Raw genomic sequence first — 20476 nt, forward strand, 5'->3', positions numbered from 1 at the left:
CCGCGCGAGCCGTGACGTTAAAATCACCGTGGCAGATGCAGATTGGACGTTTTCCTGTCCCGCTTCTTCCCTTTCTCCATTTCTCCTTTACATCCCACTCTCCCCCTTTCCCAAAGGCTCTGAGACGTACCCTATTCTTTAGGGGTTTTTTTACCCTCACCCGAAAGCATTGTTCGCATGCCTGTGCCATTTGTAGTGGTTCTAGGAGCCGTAGTGGGAGCTGAGTGGGATTGAGGGACGCAGGAGACGGTTGGCATTGCTGGGAGCCCGTTTCCGGTGACGTTAAACTTCACCTGCTCTAGTTCAGCACTCAGCCGGTAAACGCGGCACTTTGTGAAAAATGCATTGAACTTCATTATTTTCTCCTCGTTTCTTTCTGAAATGAAGGTTGTGTCTACCGATTTCAGCATTCAACCTTCAGTTCGGCTGAAAATCTCGGCGGCAAAAATTTTGTTCACTCAGCCTTTAAAGAGATGAAAAGCGCTATTACAGTGTTTTCATTCAGTAAAAAAGTTGATGAACTCGAGTGTTTTACGACTTTTTTTTTGTCTGTCTACAGATAACGTCTGCGGATACCCGGGATGCCCGGCTCATGCCACGGTCACCTTCTCGAGGGACGACATGTCTCCCGGCACTGTGGCGACGTACGTCTGTGATGCTGGATACGAGCTCCTCGGTCCGTCACGGAGGGTCTGCACCGTGAACGGAACCTGGGTGCCCGAAGGAATCCCGTACTGCGGTGAGTGCCAAACCTACTGGAACACGCGCTCTACCACCTGTCCTCAGCTCCCAGAGAGAGAGGAGAGAGTCCCTCACGACAGTATTGTAGCTAGGAGTTTGCGAATATTCGCAACTCTCTAATACCGAAGCAAATAGGCGGTATTCCCTTTACGTCATCCGCGAGGAGCGCTAGCGGCGGGGGCCGCCATTTTGACGGTCCGCGCACTCTCCGCACGCGCAAAATGCTCGCTGCACGCGCTGTGTCAGAGATCCGTACGGCAAAAGTCAGAGATCCGGACAGCACAGACGGCGTGTACGAACGGACCTCCAAGATTGCGCGGCGATGGTGTTGTCGCCTTGCGGATCAAGGCTCAGTGCATACCCCCTATAATGTCCGGTGCCACTGAGTCTCCTATTGTAACTGATGAGGTACGCGCTTGCGGCGTTCTGGTAAGACGCTCAGAGTTTGAATCCCTACATATCAGGTCACTTTTATGTGCATGTATTCGGCATACACATGCATCGCGCGGACGTCACTCGCGCGCGCGCGCGTGTGTGTGTGTGTGTGTGTGTGATGTCATCTGTGATCAGATACCCAGTCAGGCGGTACAAATAGCTGGGGGCAGTTACTAAGATGCTGTGTGCATTTAAAGGCATCTCTGGAAAGACTTTCCGAAGGGGTATTGTCGCCGTGTGCGCAGCACTTTACAAACAGACGCAGATGCATAGTACTCACGTGTACCATTCTATTAACTTTCGGAAAGAGCGAATTACCGACACTAGCAAGTCCTGGTATCATGCGCGTAAATACTTTATTCTTCATACGAACCATAGCTTTGTTTCATAATTTATCCTTTCTTCATTGTATATCTCTCCTATATAGGTTATATGTGTGTTAATGATTATGAATGTTGTGTATAACAAATGAAAAAACGAGCTCTTAAAAGTCATCTTTGCTTCATTCATAGCGACGGTCTCGTTCTGGCAGACTTGATGCCTTCAGGTAGTATGCGAGAGATTATTGGTCAGCAGCCAGCTCGTAAAATGATCACGAGCTACGTGACGCCAACAGGCAGAAAAAGAGTGTTCCACACTCGCCGTCATGGCTACGAGCGGCGCTGATTAAGGCTCCCATGTTTAAGTGCACAGATATAGCCGATAAAGTGGACGGGAGGATGACGGCCGCCGGAGCTCAATTAGTGGAGCATCGGCATTATTCGAAGGTTGCGGGTTCGGTTCCTGCCGGCGGCAAGTTACCTATTCGTCACTTCAATTTCTTCATATTTATATCACGATAACTACAAATAACATGCCCTATACTTTTCTTGGCTTGATTGTCTGTTAGTTCTAATTAATGTTGTGTCTAACAAAGAAAAACGAGCCCTTAAAATTCCCCTTCTTTCCAAATTATAAGTGGTAGTTTTTATGTTGTATGTCTCATTACCAGATATTCCATTTCTTGTTTTAGCACGAACAGCGTTTTTCTTGTTTTTTATACTAATATCTAGGGTTTACACGTACCAAAACTACGATATCAGTGTGAGGCATGCCGCAATAAAGAGCTCTGGAAAATTCGGCCATCTGGGGTTCTTCAACGTGCACTGATATCGTAAAGTACACGAGCATCTCGCATTTCGCCTCCATCGAAATGCGACCGCCGGGATCGAACCTGCGACCTCCGGGTGAGAAGCCGAACACCACAACCGCTGTATTACCGAAGCGGTCTCTTCTCTCTCTCTCTCTCTCTCATGTTATACTGGTCCATAGACAACGCACGAGAGGTCAACTTCCATCGCACAGAATGTTCCGCTTTAAAATCAGATCTTAAACGAGTTCGGTCGTAGATTGTCTAACTTGGCATTCGTCGAGGCGAAACGGGTTTCGTGGCCACGAAGATCACGAGGGCGGCGACGGCCGCTGTTGGGGATACTCATTGCCAAGGACGAGCAGCTGTCAATCAAAGCAACAGTGCCTGCCACGTCGAGGTACAGCGGACGCTCGACTTATTCCGAGTCGACGGCCTTCGGTCGACCTAGTCCCGCTCACGCTGCCGTCCGAAGTTGACGAATTAAACGTCAGGTTTCACGATGCCCCGGTAACAACGCGGAAGTGTTCGAGATATGTCTGGCCGCTTTCATAAGGAAGCTAAGTATGCAAGAAATGCACATAAAAACACAAATATAAAGCCTTTTTAAAGGCTTGGGTCGGCGGAAAGCCTGTCTGTACGTATACACAGATGCGCTACAGGCATGCGCTGGCCAAAAGGCGCCACATGGCTCTTGTTCAACGGCTCAGTGTCGCCGGCATTTCCTGTTAGGGTCGCGAAGAATATGAGACGCACGAGCGTGTCCCCTCGAGCCTGATCGCCGGGGTGCTATTCTGGACACTGTCAAATTCCGCCATATTGCCAAATTCCGGAATGGCGGCATTTTAAGCCAATCATATTGGCCGTAGCAGCATTCTGGGCCAATAAGAGTGGGTGAATGGCGGCGTTTGAGATTGTCCAGACGTTGGTCCAGAATAGCATCCCTCGTCGAACTGCGATGCTAGTACGGCCGTAGCCAGCGGAGTCAGGGGAGTGAAACTTCCGATACCATCCATGGAACGCGATATTCGCTCACAGCGCCGGACGAACACCTGGTGTTAGGGGGCGGTACTAGAACATGGCGACGCATTGCAGACACGCACTGGGGGACGCCATCTTGAAGAGGACAGAGGATCCGAATGGCGGGGGGGGGGGGGGGGGGCGATTGAGCGCCAAATTCAAGGAAGGTATTCAGAAGGCGAGCGCGCGACCTTCTTCCTGTTGCGCAACCCGCCACATGATCAGAACGGCAATTGTTGCGTTCTGATTGATGGTTTGCCCATCCACCTATTTTTGCACCACTTATTCTAAGTAACACTGTTTTTGTTTATGTGTACACATAAATTGGACAAGAATAAAGAGCAGAGTTTGTTTGAATGTTTCATTGCCTAAACGTACCATTCATACAGTGAAAACACAACATGAATATTTTACGCTACTGCTGCAATCCCATCCTGATATGCCGTGCAAGGGTAGAAAAACAAAACGAGCAGCGTGCAGATCGTACCTTTCGTCCGCCGGGATACGAAAGAATTTTATGCCGGTGTGGCGTGAACAATTTCGACACCACTCAGCACAGCACGATTTGTGATGACGGCGCGAATCCACTACTGAGTCTGTTTCGCTGAAGCTTGCAAGGGTTTCACCAGTTTCGCTGAAACAAACTTTACGGTGGTAAAAGCAGCCTTTCGGACACCGTAGGCCGTATCATACATGCACGCGCGACAAGAAACGCCCCTTCTTCGCAGTGAGAGATAGGACGGCTCAGTTCCCGTTTTCCACTCCGGCTGGCGCTCGTATTTTCGCAATCTCGAACTGCAACCTTTAGGTTCACTTGCGTATTAAAAACACCGGAATTAATAAGTAATCTGGTAATAAATATAAAATGGAACAGCAATGCTCATTTATGCTCGTAGGTAGTACAGCCCCCAAACATCAGGATCGCTGCGGTCACGGGACAGAGAAACCGCGAAGTTTCATCCCCCCGGCGGAGTTATGAGGAGTCCACAGCGAGTGCAGCGCCGGTACGCACAGCCTATGTGGACAGAAGAAGCGAAATTGAACCGTCGCCGGACAAGATGCGAACAACGCGTCCCCCCCTCCCCCTCCGCAGCGAGTGGGCGGGCCATGGCTGGAATATACTTGTATTCGTGCCCCTAGCGGTCCATGTCGGAGACACTGGGTCTTCGAATGAGACCTAGTAGTGCCCTCCGGTCAGTGGGCGGTGCCCGTAGGTAGACGCACGCGTTGTGCTCGCCACTGCCCTATTTCGCTTCTTCCGCTCGCTAGGGTGGGCGCTCTGGCGCTGCTGTCGCATGTGTGAAAACTTTTCAGCTTTGCAGAGAAAATAGTAAGCGACAAGGCAAGCTCGTGTCTAGTGTAACTGAGATACAGATACACAAAAACAACACCTGTGCCGTGCGTCATGCAGTGCTGTGCACAGTTTCGAATTTCTCGCATCCTAGACAGCAGCATATCTTTGTATACATTGTTCCAACAAAATTTCCTTGAATGAAAACGACTCCTTGCATTTTTGTTTTGGTCGCTGGTTCCTCCAAGACAATTTTTCAAGCTTTCCGACAATGATGCAGTTCAAGGCGACCTGAAAAAGCCAAAGAAACCGAGAACTGAGACAAAAGAAGCGATGGTCGAAATCTGTTCCGATTTCCGGTCCTACACCGAGCGCATCATTTTCACCGCAAGCCGTATCATTTGGTGCATGGCTCCGGCGCATCGCGAGAGATCCATTGAAATACTTCTTTTATTGAAGTTTTCTCTCAGATTACACGTTCGCGATGTCGGAGGTCACGAAATCCGAAACCAATGCAGGCAGACTACACACAACGGCGCATGTGTGTGTGTGTCCGTGTGTGTGTGTGTGTGCGTGTGTGCGTGTGTGTGTGTGTGTTTGTGTGTGTGTGTGTGTGTGTGTGTGTTGACTTGCTGTTGTAGCTAACGGACACCGACCGAGAGGCGATACACTGAGAAGGACATCGACTCTGCAGGGCATTGCGTTAGCGCATCACGAGGTACCCTAAGTTCATACTTCCGTCAGCGACGAGCAGTCACGACCACAACGGCACTCCCTACGTCGCAGACAGGGATGATGCGATGCTCCGAAAACAACACAAAAACATAAGACGTGCTCGCGTTGTAACACCGTAGAAACGAGGCACTCCGACTGACACTGAGCGGCGGACGGTCGAGTGAAACTACAAATAAAGCAACACGCACACACACACACACGCACAAATGATGAGTCGATACACCGGCACGTTCTTTCGACTCTCTCGTACGAAGAGACAGAAAAGAGGGAAAGGGAGTGACAGATGCGTCGTCGCACAAAACTAAACTACTAAAGCAACAGGGAGAGGCGTGCCCCGTCGAAAACTCTCTTCCGACCGGCGCTGATGTCTGAGAGGTCGGTCGATCTTTTTTGCGTTCTATTCGCTCGATTGTGTTTTTTTCATCATATGGTGGTCAGCGTGTGGTGGAGAGGCTGCTTTCGTCCGAGGCGCTTGTTCTGTTTGCACCATTTGTGCTCCTTCTTTCGTCGCTTGATTTTTATTATCTGGTGGTCCACTGGAAAGGCTGCTTTCGTCCGAGGTGCATCCAAGCGTGGCGAGCCGCCACGGCAGCCAGAGGACAGGGACGGCTCACCGCGTCTGTCGTGCGCTGGTCGAGCGAAACGGCCGTTTTTCCCCTTGACTGAACCAGCCACGACGGCCACGCGTGGGACAGATTATATTCCGCTTGTCGCGGGCTCGGGCAAACAAAGCTGTTAAGCCCGGACCTCAAGCGCACGCATTTGACATGACATCAGACGGAAGGCGGAGGTTGTAGCCCAAAGAAGGTAGCAACGTGACAGGGGGTTGAGCCCGAAATATATGAGGACATATGCATTAGGCATCGGCTCGTGTGCTTGCAGGCAATGACTTTTCGGCTGCGCTTTTTTCTCCGAAAGATCGTGCGCGTTTCGACAGGGCATAGACAGTATCTCGTACGCATTGTTACGCTTCTGTTGTTCCGTCCTTAGACGAAGCATTGCCGGTGGCATCGACCTTGCCTTAACGGATTTGTGAGCGACTTGGCTGTCGAGTGCCGCTAGGTTGCCAATGCTTAGTTGACTTATGTACTGATGGCAATGTTCTTGATCTGGGAAAATCATTAAATGTACGACTAAACACTAATATACTGGGCCAACTAGAATGGGCTGGTATAGATTGAGACTAAACAACCATACAACGTGTCAGCACTGTCCATGAAATAAAAAAAAGGAATGTTTACGCAGTAGGCGCGCTAATTTATTAACTTATACTTAATCTGGCGTCTCACGCCGTCTCTTTTGTTGTCGGTGACAGCCAATCAGGACCAGAAAAATAACTCCCTTGAAGTCTGCGTTTACGGCGTGCATGTGTTTCTCGGTCCAGCCTTGTATCTCACCACGGTGTAGATCTGACCAATGTCCACTGTGTTACATAAGCGTTATCTTAGACGACTATATGCTAAATTTGTAAATTTCGCATGTATGATATGAAGAATATTTATCCTCCTATTGATGAACGTGTCAGCGATACAGTGGATTCAAAGATAGACCCAAGATTTGCGAGCAGGTTTAAGCGTGTGGAGGGTTCCCCATTAAGGGGGGGAGGGGAGGGGTTCACTGTAGCAACCCCTACTATCTTCTGGACCCCCTCCCACTCAGGCCCTTACGATAAGAACGCAGTGCAAGGACGAGCCATTAGACCGAGATAGAAAGTGGGGGGGGGGGGTGTTATCTCATGCGCACGCCTATGGGAGGGAGTAAGCACAGCACGAAGAGACACACGCGATCAACTTTTCAAGAAAAGCAACATTGCAATGGCTAAAGCGCGGACCAAGAATAGGCAAAAGCCACGAGCTAGATTTGTAATTGCATTTCTTTTTTCTCTCGTTGTGCGGACATATCAGCGCGAAAATCTATTTGAGGCGGCCATTTCCCATTGCCCGCTTATCGTTCTAGCCAAACGTTTACCGCCGAGGCATCTTTGCAAGCCTTGTCGTACAGGATGTCCCGCGAGTAAAACGCAAAACGGCGTCGTTGGCGTAGCGAGCGTTTTTTTTTTTCAGTGACGTACAACAAACATGCAGCAAAGAATACAAAGCCATGACGGCTCAGCGTTTTATCCCAGCGGCATCTCGCTGCATTTCTGCAAAACAGACAAAGCCGCGTGAACTTTCGAGCGCACGTATTTCGGGATGGCGCAGCACAGACCACGAAGTCGTAAACATTTTTTTTTTCGTTTGCTACCTAAAGAGGGAGAAAGAAAAAAAAAGTTCCCGCGGTACATGTGGTGCCTCCTTTATCTTCAGCATGAGCAGAGCTGCAGCGACGTCGTTGCGTTGTTCGGGAAACACCGAAAATGGAGCCGTGGAACGAGAAAAAGTTGCGAGCCAAGGTTTGGAAAACGTTGGAAATCGCTTCGTAGAGTTGCGTTACGCCCGTCTTTCTTCCTAAGTATTCTTATTTATTTTTTCTTTCTCTCGCGAAAGCCACGCCATTTGACTCTCGGGTTTTCTGTTAGGCTCTCGGGCTCAGGCAGTGCAATGAATAGAAGGGCATCGCTCGTATACGAATAGGGCGGCGAAGCTCAGGAAGCGAGGCGCGCGTCTTACACTGCAAAGCAGCTAAACACAACGATGCAACAATGCCAGTCTGATCGTCTGTCTTCGCTTCGTCTGCTTCAGATATTTTTCATTTCTTGCCTATTTTGTTCGTTGCTCTTCGGAGGGCCGATAACTTGGGTCTATACGCAGAATAACACTTACTTGTATTTGTGTGTGTGTGTGTTTTCTCATCTGCCCTGACTGCGGAACACCGAGTAGCACGCCTATATACACATCTTGAACAGATTTCTTCGTACTCAAGCAAGAAAAAAAAAATTGAGCCGGCTTTTTTTCGCGAATCGTTCGAAGGAGCGAGCAAGCCCGCCTCCTACAGGAAACGATTTACCAAGCTCAACAATGACAGGCGGAGGGTGTGGAAGTTAAAACAAAAAAGCAAGACCACCCCCCCTCCCTCAAAATACCCTTGGTAAAGAAAAGACAAACCCGCGTTGCCGAAGCAAAATGCGAGCGAGGAGTTTCAAAATGAGCGGGAAAGAAAGATAGGCCCCGGAGGAAACGAGCGTGCTGGCGTTCCGGGTCACATACTACAACATCGAGACGCCGGCTGTGCAGATGCTGCCCCCCTCTCCCTCCGCTCTCGCACCCCCCCCCCCCTCCGCGGCCGCTTATAAGCGTCTCCATTTTGTTTGTATGTGGCTTTTTTTATCTTCACTCGTTTACACTGCTTACCCTCGCCCCCACATCAAGTAGCCGTGTTTATTTCTCTCCTCCTCTGCAACTCCACCCCCCCCCCTCCTCCACCATTCCTTGCAAGCACTCCCGGCACGAAATACCTGTTCCGCCAGGAATTCTCGCCCAGACACCCATCCTCACGCGATACAACAGTACCGTATAAAATCGCGTTTTCTATACTTCGTGTACACGCGCGTTTTATGTCTTGTTAATCGTCGCTGTTTTGGAATGCGTATTCGCCACTCGATTGAACAAGCGTTTCTCGAGAGAATTTCGTAGTGTTTGTACATTGATGCTATATCGTATTTTTCTTAACAAGTTGCGTGCATTGTTGCAGCGCGGCATGCGAAGCGATGATCGCCCCAGAACCCGAAAACAAGCTTCCGAATCTGGTTTTGTGGCGCTTAATAGTGGTTCTGCTAACATTTTTTTTTTTCATTGAATACTGTGTATTGTTACGGCGCGCCAGAGCACAAAAACGCAGGTTCGATGCAGGAAGCGGGACAAAACTTGACCGAACGAGTTGCCTATATTGTTATTTCCTAAAGGTATGCAGACAGGCCTATATTGAATCCCTGGACCCGATGTTATTTTCGGAAATGGTTCGCTGGGACGTTGCCCCGAGCTATTTGACCGGGAGATCGCATTCGCAGACGATTGCGGAAGCCTCAGAACTGTACCCCCCTACCACACGCCCAGCCGAATTTATTTTCCTTTTTTTTTTACGCTGTGCGAAGGCGCATTTATGCCGTGTACAATCTTGTGTTCTATGCAGTAAGGGCAAGACGTGCTTACTGGACCAATGCCCAAATTTATGCTTTGCAACGGCTTTTCAAGTACCCTGGATTTACGGGAGGCAGAAGCTGCTTACATTAATGCGCGAAAGGTGAAGACGTTTGGGAGTTGCCTAATTATTTCGCCTTCGCGATCCCATTGCTAGCATCCTGGTGAGAGGAATCGGTAGAGTGACCGCCCGGAAAGGCCTCGTTCCCGGGTTCGATCCCTGGACCAGGACGAATTTTTCTTCATCTGAAAAGCTTCCGAAAAATCCGTATAGATTTCCCTGTAACTTCGCGCTATAAGCAGGTGATTGTCAGTTTTCCATTTCTTGGGGACACATAGCAAGAAAGTTCACACATAAAGCTACACAGAACGCCCCGTGGACAGGGCATAGTACATACATAAAATTAGCTTTCGCTGGCTGTACTAAACCTGCTTATGATATCTGTATGATTTCCAGGCATATAAATCGATTTTAGAAATTTGTTTAGTGTCAGTACATTCTGTTATGTTGGGGTTCGGAGCCCCGCAGCACAGGAACCACACCAGACAGCGGCTAGCAGGAGACTGCTTTATTGCTTTCTTTTAGAAGCGGACGAGAGGAGGCAGAGGAAGTTACAGCGAGGGCAGAAGACGTAACACGATATGCAGGAGCTGGGGACGAGAGTCTGAGGAAGGCGCCATGCGCGTGAGCGCGTCGGGCAGCACCGGCAAGCGAGGCACAACCTCTGGAGTGGCCGTGCGTCGGTTGATGTGCGCGTACACGACATCCCTTACCCCTTAGACGGGGTCACCGTATCGGTCAGGTGGACGCCGATCACGTTGGGGCCTCGGTGCAGTTTGGTGCTGCGCGGACCCGCTGGGTTGGTCATCGCGAGCTTGCGTCGCACAAGTGTCCAACCTGGCCTCAGCTTCGCTATGCTCGGAGTCGGGCGTTGTGGGCAGATCATGCGGCGGCGTCGCTTCCGCTGGGAGCGAGATCACGTACGGAGCCGGCACTGTCTCTTGTTGATCACTTGCTACTGGTCCGTTCGTTTGATCGTTCCGCGGCGAATCTTCTGTCGGGTAGGCCTCTGCACCTGGCTTTATGTGATCAAGGTGCCGACGAACCGTTCCGCTTCTTGACTTGATTAGCCAAGATCGATGTCCGAGTCTCTTTAACACGGTTCCGCCAACCCAAGCAGGATTCCCTGCAAAGTTGCGGAAAAAAGACCGATTGCCCGATTTCTATCTTTCTTGGCAACTCAGCAACGCTGTGGTCAATGGTCACCCTCTCAGCTGGTCGCGGCTGAATGCGTGTCAGTGCCGTTGAGAGCTCGCGGCCGAACATGAGTGCAGCTGGCGTTTTGCCCGTCGTTACTGAAACGGTGGTGTGCTGTTTCAGCTGAAAACGAGCCAGCCTGCACGCAAATGTACCTGACTGATCCTTTGCAAGTGCCTGTTTCGTTTCATACACCATTCTTTCGGCTTGCCCATTCGTGGCCGGATGATAGGGTGCACTTGTGATGTGCGTCACCCGATTCTTCTTCAGAAATTCTTTCCATTTCCGCAGAAACAAAGGACGGGCCGTTATCCGTGACCACCCTTTCGGGAATGCCGAAAGTTGCGAACAGGTTTCGCAGTTCCTCGATCAGTGTCGGCGACTGTATGTTCCGCATGGTGCGCACTTCGAGCCACTTGCTGTATGCGTCCACCACAATTAGGAGCATCCTTCCCTCCACAGGCCCAGCGAAATCCGCGTGGATTGTGTGCCATGGTGTTGTCGCACGTTTCCACTCGGGAGCTGGTGCTTTAGTTGGAGTTTTCTGGTACTGGCAGCAAGTTGCACAACTTTTGACCACCCGCTCTATGTCGTTGTCGACACCGGGCCACCAAAAATAGCCTCGAGCGCACGCCTTCATAGCTACCACGCCCCTGTGACCTGCATGTGCTAAGTCGAGCACGTCTTTCCTTGCTTTCTCTGGAACGACCAGTCTGGCACCACGGATCACGCAGCCTTCCTGTAGCGAAAGCTCGTGTCCAAGCTTTGTGAACGCCGAAAATTCCTGCTTGGGCAACCGGCGTAGCTCTCCGTTTGAGACGGCTGTCATCACGCGGGATAACAGTGGGTCATTCCGGGTCAGCTCAGCCAGTTGACGCGGTGACAGCTCGAAACGTGGCGCGGACGCAAGCATAAGCACATCTCCCGGGGAGCATGGCTCATCTACCTGCGCGGGCAGTGGCAGCCTGCTGAGCGCGTCAGCATTTTGGTGCAGGCGTCCAGGCCTGTAGACCAAATCGTAGTCGTATGTGGCCAATTTCAGACACCATCGAGTCATCCTCGGTGACAATATCTGGGGGATTTGCTTCTTCTCCCCCATGATGCCTAGGAGCGGTTGGTGATCCGTTAATACGGTCACGTGCCGGCCAGCGACATATTGGTGAAAGTGGCTGACGCCATAAACTACCGCAAGGCCCTCTTTATCGAGCTGCGAGTAGTTTTTCTCAGCGGTTCCCAAAGTTCGTGACGCGAATGCAATGGGAGCCTCTCGGCCGAACGCATCCTTTTGAGCGAGAATTGCGCCGATGCCGTATGGCGACGCATCCACGGACAGAATGAGAGGCCTTTTTTCGTCATAATGCGCAAGGACTGTCGAAGACCGAATCATCTTCTTAAGCATCTCGAACGCATCCTGATGTTTTTTCTCCCACTTCCAGGGCGTGTTCTTCTCGAGAAGCCCATACAACTCTGCAGCTACTGTCGCTCTGTTCTCCAAAAAACGATCGTAAAAGGCGAGAAGCCCTAAGAAAGCCTGCAGAGAGGTCTTGTCAGTCGGTTTTGGCGCCTCAAGGATTGCCTTTACCTTTTCTTCGGTCGTATGGACACCCTGAGCATCGATTTTATGACCGAGAAATTGGACTGAGCTGATGCCGAAGCGGCACTTCTCTTGCTTGAGTCGCAGACCTTTGTCGCTTAGCCTCGACAGGACTTCCTCTAGACGTTGCGCATGCTCTTTAACGTCCTTCCCGCTGACAATAATGTCGTCAAGGTAGACACTCACCCCCTGAATTCCGGCCAGTGTCGTCTCCATCATCCGCTGGAAGATTGCTGGTGCAGCGGATACTCCAAAAGGGAGGCGATTCACCTTGAACAGTCCTTTGGTGGTGTTGACGGTGAGCAATGCGGCTGTCTCGTCGTCCACTCTTAGCTGCTGATAGGCCTGGTATAGGTCTAACGTCGAAAATGTCGTTCCACCGCGCAACTTTGCGAACACCTCCGCAGTTGTCGGCAGTGGGTACGCCGTCTTCTTGACCACCGCGTTAACTGTGCTCCTGTAATCTCCACAAACGCGAAATGTTCCATCCTTTTTGCGCACCCACACCAAGGGTGTGGCCATTTCGGCGTGTTGCGTCGGCTCCAGGATGCCTTGTTTTTGCAGGCGGTCGAGCTCTTCCTCCATAGGCTCTTGGTAAGCTAGGGGTACTGGACGTGCTTTGCAAAACTTGGGTGTGGCACCTTCTTCCAAGTCCAAGTGAACCAATGGACCCACGTAGCCGTCGATACCTTCCTTAAATACATCAGGATGGCGTGCGAGAACCTCCTGGATCGCTTGGCTTGGTTCGGCGACCTGGTTTATTCCGTGCACACGGATGTTCAGTGCTGAGAACCAGTCACGTCCGAGCAGGTTGCACCCAGTCCCTTTCATTACCAGCAGGGGCAGCACGTAGTCCTTTGATTTGAAACGCACACGAACCTGTGCCGAACCGACGGTGTCAAGTTCTTCCCCTCAGTGAGGCTACCTACCACCAAACGTGGCCATCGAACGCCCCAAAGCTTTCGAGAGAACCCCTAGACTTACGCACCTGGTCAGGGGAAGAACTTGACACCGTCGGTTGATGTGCGCGTACACGACAGTGTTATGTTGGGGTTCGGAGCCCCGCAGCACAGGAACCACACCAGACAGCGGCTAGCAGGAGACTGCTTTATTGCTTTCTTTTAGAAGCGGACGAGAGGAGGCAGAGGAAGTTACAGCGAGGGCAGAAGACGTAACACGATATGCAGGAGCTGGGGACGAGAGTCTGAGGAAGGCGCCATGCGCGTGAGCGCGTCGGGCAGCACCGGCAAGCGAGGCACAACCTCTGGAGTGGCCGTGCGTCGGTTGATGTGCGCGTACACGACACATTCATTAAGCCATTGCGCATAACGGTCAATTTCACAAACAAGCAACCTTACGATATGCAGCTTCGGATAATTATGCACAGACGGGTCACCGATAACAGCGTACATACATGACCAAAGTCACTACGAGACACGCATTTCATACACGCTTCTCGGTGTACTTAAAGCACTGTCTTACGGGAGCACAGTCAGTTTTGGTGGGGGCCTGCCTGAGTACATATATGTACTACAGGTGTGCAAAAAGTGTGGAGCTCACTCAGACTCACTCAAGAGAGAAGAGAGAAGAAATAGTAGAGAAGGAAAGGCAGGGAGGTTAACCAGTATAGGACAACCGGTTTGCTACCCTACACATGGGGACAGGGTGGGGGAGATTTAAAGATGAAGAGGAAAGAGAGAGAGAGAGAGAAAGATAAAAAGATAGCACGACACAGCACACATAGAATCAGTCGGTCACTCTTGCGTGGTAGCATAGCACACATAGAAACAGTCGGTCACTCTTGCGTGGTAGTTGGTCACTCCTGCGTGGTACGCGACATTTCTGTCACAGGCGCTTGGCCAAGTTAGTCGCTCTCAAAAACCTCAGCAGTGCCTTCGTCGCCTTCAGTTGTGATGTCTTCTGTTGACAACTTGCAAGTATTGTTTGAACAGACATTGGTCTACTATCAAGGCGCGCTAGAACGGACGCCAATGACTGTCTCTGAGCATTATATACCGGACAGTCGCACAGGACGTGGTGTAGCGTCTCCTCGCAACGACAGGCATCGCAGAGAGCGTTGTCGGCCATTCCAATTCGAAAGCAATAGGATTTCGTAAATGCCACCCCTAGCCACAAGCGATAAAGCAGTGTGGCCTCTCTTCGGCGGAGTCCAGTTGGCATACAGATATGCATCAAAGAGGACAGGTGGCGTTGACGATTAGTCCGGTTGGTTTGGCTGCTTGGTGGGCACCATAGAGCGAGCGTGATCTCCTGTGCAAGGCCTCGAAGACTGCTGGCAGCGTCAGACCTTGAAAGTGGGATGGTATCTTCCTGTGTGCTTTCATGAGCTGTCCGAGCGGCATTATCGGCCTGTTCGTTCCCTATGACGCCGCAGTGACTTGGCAGCCATTGAAACGTCACGTGGTGCCCTTTCTCATATGAAGTGTGGAGAAGACCTCGAATTTCAAAAACGAGCTGTTCATATGGCCCGCGACGCAGAATATATTTTCCGCTTAGGGCTCACTCAGACTCACCAAAGCTTTCCTCAACCGGACTCACTCTCAAGCTCACCAGAATATTACTCACACGGACTCGCGGCTCGATCGGAGCCTGAGTGAGTTTGCCGACCTATGCCTGAATAACGGGGTTATACCCCTGTCACACAAGAAAAGGTCCTTCTAGGAATTCCGAAACCTACTATTGTTAAACTGCCACGTGCTTCCACTGACAATCATTCAGCAAAACGTATAAACTCCCGCATTCCCCCCCCCCCCCTCCCCCCCAACGAACTGACGGCCGTCATGGAATCGGAAAAGGTATAGGGGATTGATCTCCAAGTTGTCAACGCCAGAGAGATGGCGACCCTACTAAACACTTAGGCGTTGGAGAGCTGCATTCAGCTGTCACTTCAGTGTATTTGGAGTGTGCTGTGGACAACGACTCAGTGATGTATACGCGAAATCAACTTTTACCTTCATGCAACCAAACATCTTTCTGACCTCCAATGTAGCCCCGGTGTAACGAGAGGCGAGCGAAAAAAAGACATTGTGAGCCAAGGCTAAAAAGGTAACATATCGTTGGCTGTCATTTGATCGAGACATGGACATCGCAACTTTCACTTGATAATCACGGACCGTTGCGTTTCAAAGCTGAATCCGGGGCTCCGACGCACTTTTGTTGTCTTTACATTTGATACCAACTACGCCGACATTGACGCGATAAGCGTTGCGTAACAAATTAGCTGCGAAAAAAATTGAAGCATAGCAGCCACCCTGGCATCGTCAGAGTGCAGTCATTATTTGTAATTGCATGAATTGAAGACACATGGCAGTACTACACTGGGTTGGCCATAATTTTGCTTACACCACGTGCCATTAGCCACCATTTAGCCGATACTATCCGCAGTTTAGCCATTATTGAGCTACACTATTCATCACACAGCCAACACCAGTCGATATTTGCCATGATTCCGCCACTACCAGTGAATATTAGGCAGTGTTAACCAGTGCTCATAGTTAGCAAATGCGGTGAGCCATGACACCGGCTTTGTGGCAACTGTAGTTGGCCAGTTTACTTCTGCACCGATTGTTTTATTGTGATAACAATTATACTGACACTCTCGACTGGTTTTGGCCGTCGCCGTCATGCTCTGTATAAAGTCCAAATCGATAACATCCGCCCGCGCACCGTTCTACTCTCGGGTAAATGCGCGCGAGCGCGGGCGACGAACGCGGCTGAAGCAGAGATGGAACGAGCCGACCCATCTCCGTAGCACGGAAGGCGCATGCGTTAGCATCATCCCGCTTGCGAAGCCTACCGTCAATTGCGGCTCAAGCAGAGAGGAAACACCCTGCCCGTCTTGAAGGAGCGTGAAGAAACGCGGGGAGGGGGGGGGGGTGTGGTGCACGAGCAGCAACTATGATCTTTGATTATAAGGGCGCGGTTGCAATCGCTGGTGCGTGCGTTATCTCGGGAGGCATCAGCGAACGGCTCGTACATCCTTCTACCTGCTGTACCCTCAAGGCGAAGAGACTGCGAAAACCGCTTCTCTCCCTGGAGCGGCCCTATTCTCTTATACCAGCGTCTTGTAGTGTTACGCAAGGCCGGATCCGAAAGAGTCAGCTGCCAGCCTTACTTCGTATAACATTACACTTCGTTGCTATCGCATTCATTGCTTCGCCCTTGGGGTGAAACTGTGATTTTCTTTTTCTTACACGCCCACAAGATGTCAGTGCACAGCCGCATACGCTTTTATCATGGAGTCCCAGCCAAGTAATGTTCACGGATTGGACAGAGTGATCAGACCAAATACACCAACCTGATGACTATAACTTTAGGTGATATTGGACACAAGAAACAGTAACCCACTTTCCCATTATTTATAAACTTCGTTCAAAATAAGCACAAAGCGTACGCCGCAGGCAAACTTTTCACGCAGCGTTTGCTATTCAAGCAGACGAAAGTGGTTCATGGCTAAAACGGCTGTGGATATGTATGTACGTTCAACTTGAAGGCAAGATGAGTGGCAGAGAACTTCATCAAGATAAAAGCTAGCGATACAAGAGTAAAAAGCAAGGCCATGGCTCTATGCAGGGGCTTGGGACTAGCGAAACTTGCCCGGTCCATCGGAGCTAGCAAAATAACGTCTCCGTGTTTTCATCACGGCTAAAACGCACAATCCCGACGTTCCATTTAGGACGATTGTGAGTGAAACGCGATACTTGGCAGAATGCGATTAGCCAATTTTTAATAAAGTCAGCTTAACTCGGCTGCTGTGAATGACCCGTTTCCGGCTGAGAAATGTGCTCCCCTCAACCCCTTTGCCTTTCGTTTGTTCGCTCTAAAAGGCCATAATTTTTATGGCCTACTGTGTCATCACTAGTCATCTTCCTGTATTAATGATAAGAGTTATAATCGCTTACCTGTTTCGTTCTCAAAATGGAACCTGCAGGGCCCAGTTGCTGCTGTCCCTGTGTTGGCGACTCGCACGCATAAGAATTTTACTCGGTTGTCTTGCGCTAAACCTCATGATTTTTTTGGCCAGTGCTCGAGGCGGCAAAAGATGTTTCTAGAAGCAGGTGAGGACGTCAACACACAGTCGTAGCAGCGAAAGAAGAGGCGGCACACTCTAGCGCGATTTGAAGGTTATCGCGCGAGCGTCGACCGGCCAAGCGTTCCAGCGTCCTAGTGGCCCGTTTAGGAACAGTGAAAACCAAGATTTCGCATTATTCTCTACTTCGTTCGCTGTTCCATGCTACAACAGTCAGTCCAGTGATGAACTCGCCACCCTTTGCCTCCATTTCAAGCTTTCCATTCGTTGCGATCAAGCGTATATGCTTGGTTGGCTCTTCGCGGACGATAACAATGACGTAGCTTCAGAGGGTCTCATTCTTGGTAATACCGAAGAATACGTTGCGCGCGATACCGTGGCTGCCTGTTCGTTGAACCAAAAAAAAAAAAAAAGACAAAGCGCCTTCCTCGGACGGGAGTGATCGCAGCTTATGGAACTGCAAAAAGAGGGAGGGAAGCTTGCCCGATACCTCCTTCTCCTCGAAAGAGGATGCTTAGCCGTGGAACTGTTCGCGTAGTTTGTCGACGCTCGCGCGGAAACCTTGAAATCGCGCTAGACGGCACGGGAGAGCGCGCTGACCGTGGCAGTGAACGTCAGAGTAACTATGACAACATCGTGTCTCGACTCTGTGAAGCTAGTCGGGCCAACGGCTGCAATCGCTGCCGGAGTTACAGGCTGATAACGCCGAAAGCGCCGCCAGTAGACAGGTTAACCGAATCAAACGGAACCTCGCCAAAGAGGAATGATACGAGATAAGTGCAGGGTCATAGTTCGTTCGGCACGCTTCTGCTACGGCTGCGCCTATTTTCTGTACTACACGTGCTGTGTGAAGAGTGATGTTTGCATACGTATACTACTGCGCGTATATGCGCAGTTCACTTGCAGTTTGCGTTACATATGTAAAACACTGGCGTAGTTTTTATGTCCCATTGCACTCCCCTACCCTTGCTCATACGCGTACAATCTTGTACTCCGTTTCTCCTTGTTTGCGCCTTGTACTACCTTTCTATGTTTCCTCTTGTGCCTCTCTTGTGGCACTACGGTTCTATGAGTACTGAAGTACTGAGTGCTCAAGTACTATGAGTATGAGTCTGTACGGCTTTATGAAGGCCGAAGTACGACACGCAATTATTCGTCGTTATATCGCCACACCTGTTGCGTGCTCTCAAGCGCGCGCACAGCGGCCTCGAGCTGCGCACTGAACTCCTGTATCGGTAAACGTGTCATCGTCGCGATGTCAGCCGGCCCCCTGTTGTGGGAAGCTGGTTTTACAATCTTCCGCGGGTCGGCCCTGTAATTTACCGTCTCCGTGGTCGGCCCATGCTCACTCATAGGCTGGAATCCCTAGGATGCCTTGGCATTAAAGGTCATAGACACAATATATAGTTTCGCGTGTGTCGTGCATAGCGTTCAAAGCTGCGGAAGCTACGCGAGAAGTTTGGTGAGCAAAATGAATCGCGCCACCCGTTTCGGGGTCACCTTTTCTGGTGCCAAATGTTCGAGCACGCAGACCGAGCGTGAGCCTGACGTAAAGGTTCCTACAAGGGAACTGTGTCGCTGCGACCATCCAGCCAACATGGGTATAGTGGGTAGTACATGAATTTGCCTAGTCTTCGTGCTTGCGGCTTCGAACGCATTTGTGGTTTGGTTTATTGTTGTGCTTCTGATAAAAGAATGATTCGGTTCGAACCTCGTGAGCTAATTTTAATTGGTGAGCCTAAAAGGGTCAAGCTGGTGAAGTGGGACTGCTGAACGTTTGCTGAACACCGACAGAACAAAGCTTAGGTAAATCCATCTACTCCTCATTCCCTAGGTGGCTGAAATGCCATGCGTTGCAGCTCGCATAGACATGAGCGTCAGATTTCCCTCTGGTGTACTATAACGAAACTCGAGAATTCAAAGCATAGCCTCCGAGATAGCCGGCTAATTTCGGAGGCCATGTTCAAAAAGAACGTTCTTCGCCGCTGCTCGACGAAGCAAGAAACGCGTGCACTAAACGCTTTTAACTTGCTTGGGCAAAATTTACGCGAGAGGTAGACGCAAGGACAACAATACAACATTTAAAAACGCGCTTAGCGATTCTGTCACAAGAAGCACCTTTTAGAAAGACAGGGTGAATGATTTAGACCAATACGCACTCTATAATACGGGACAGCAGTATGCGGCTGACCCTGTAATTAACAAGAGCAGTCTTGGCTCGTTGCCCACGCATAACAGAATATGTTTAGAAAACTCTGCGACGACTTAAGGTACTAAGTGCTCTACTGCGGGAGACCGGTAAGCTGTTCCTTAGAGAAGAAACCACGCATATCGATGTTCAGAAGAAATGTACAGGATATAGAGTACTAAGCACTTTAACTGTGAGAAAGCTGTCTCTAAGCCGCTCGTATTTTGGGGAAGAAATCGGGTTCATGTTATAATTGTTTAGAACAAAAAGTGAACGGTTTAGAGCGCTATGCACTCTACTATGGCAGAGCTGTGTGAAGCGGTCCCTACAACAAAATCATTAGCTGTAAGCTAACAGGAACAGCAATGACTAATCGGCGAATCACGTGTTCGCATCGTTGGCTGTATATAATAACAGTGTGGACGACTTAAGTACTAAATGCACTCTGCGATTGGGAGATCAGTAAGCCATCGCGGTTGCTAAAGGAAATGCACGTATAATAAATCGGCAGTTACAGCTGTGCTAGAAAAAAAATTTGGACAATTGAGAGTAATTTTTACTCTGCTATAGGATAACTGTTGTGTTATGAGAAACAATTTCGAGAAATGGTGGTTACGTGCGCTTGTTCGTAAGCAGGTCATTTCTGAAACTTGGTTGTAGCGCGGCAAAGTAGACACCTGAAAGGTGACGTACTATGGCAGAGCGATAAGCCGTTTCCAACACAGCATGGGAGAACCCAGTCCTGCACGTCCAGTCAACCTCAAAAGTTTGCGGACCACGTGAGCGCGTGGATAACAGCATCTTCGCGAAATTACCGCTACACTCTTGATCATGTCCTGGTTAGATGCTGGCTATGTCCAGGAAACCAGACGAAGAATGTCCGGTTTCCTGGTTATATCTAGCACTTTAAGCGGGACCTGACAGCGAAATTTTTGTTGGTGACTTTTTTGCTGTAATTT

The 20476-nt window shown here is 50.2% G+C and overlaps 1 protein-coding gene across 1 annotated transcript in view; it reads left to right on the forward strand.

Annotated features, from left to right (window-relative positions):
- LOC119406363 (sushi, von Willebrand factor type A, EGF and pentraxin domain-containing protein 1-like) overlaps window positions 1-20476 on the forward strand; it is a 43945-nt gene that overhangs the window by 346 nt on the left and 23123 nt on the right. The window contains exon 2 of the mRNA XM_049420062.1: window positions 560-739. Within this exon, the coding sequence (XP_049276019.1) occupies window positions 560-739 (180 nt within the window). The remainder of the gene's footprint in view (window positions 1-559; window positions 740-20476) is intronic.

This window comes from Rhipicephalus sanguineus, chromosome 10, assembly GCF_013339695.2.
Source record: "Rhipicephalus sanguineus isolate Rsan-2018 chromosome 10, BIME_Rsan_1.4, whole genome shotgun sequence".
Lineage (NCBI taxonomy): Eukaryota > Metazoa > Arthropoda > Arachnida > Ixodida > Ixodidae > Rhipicephalus > Rhipicephalus sanguineus.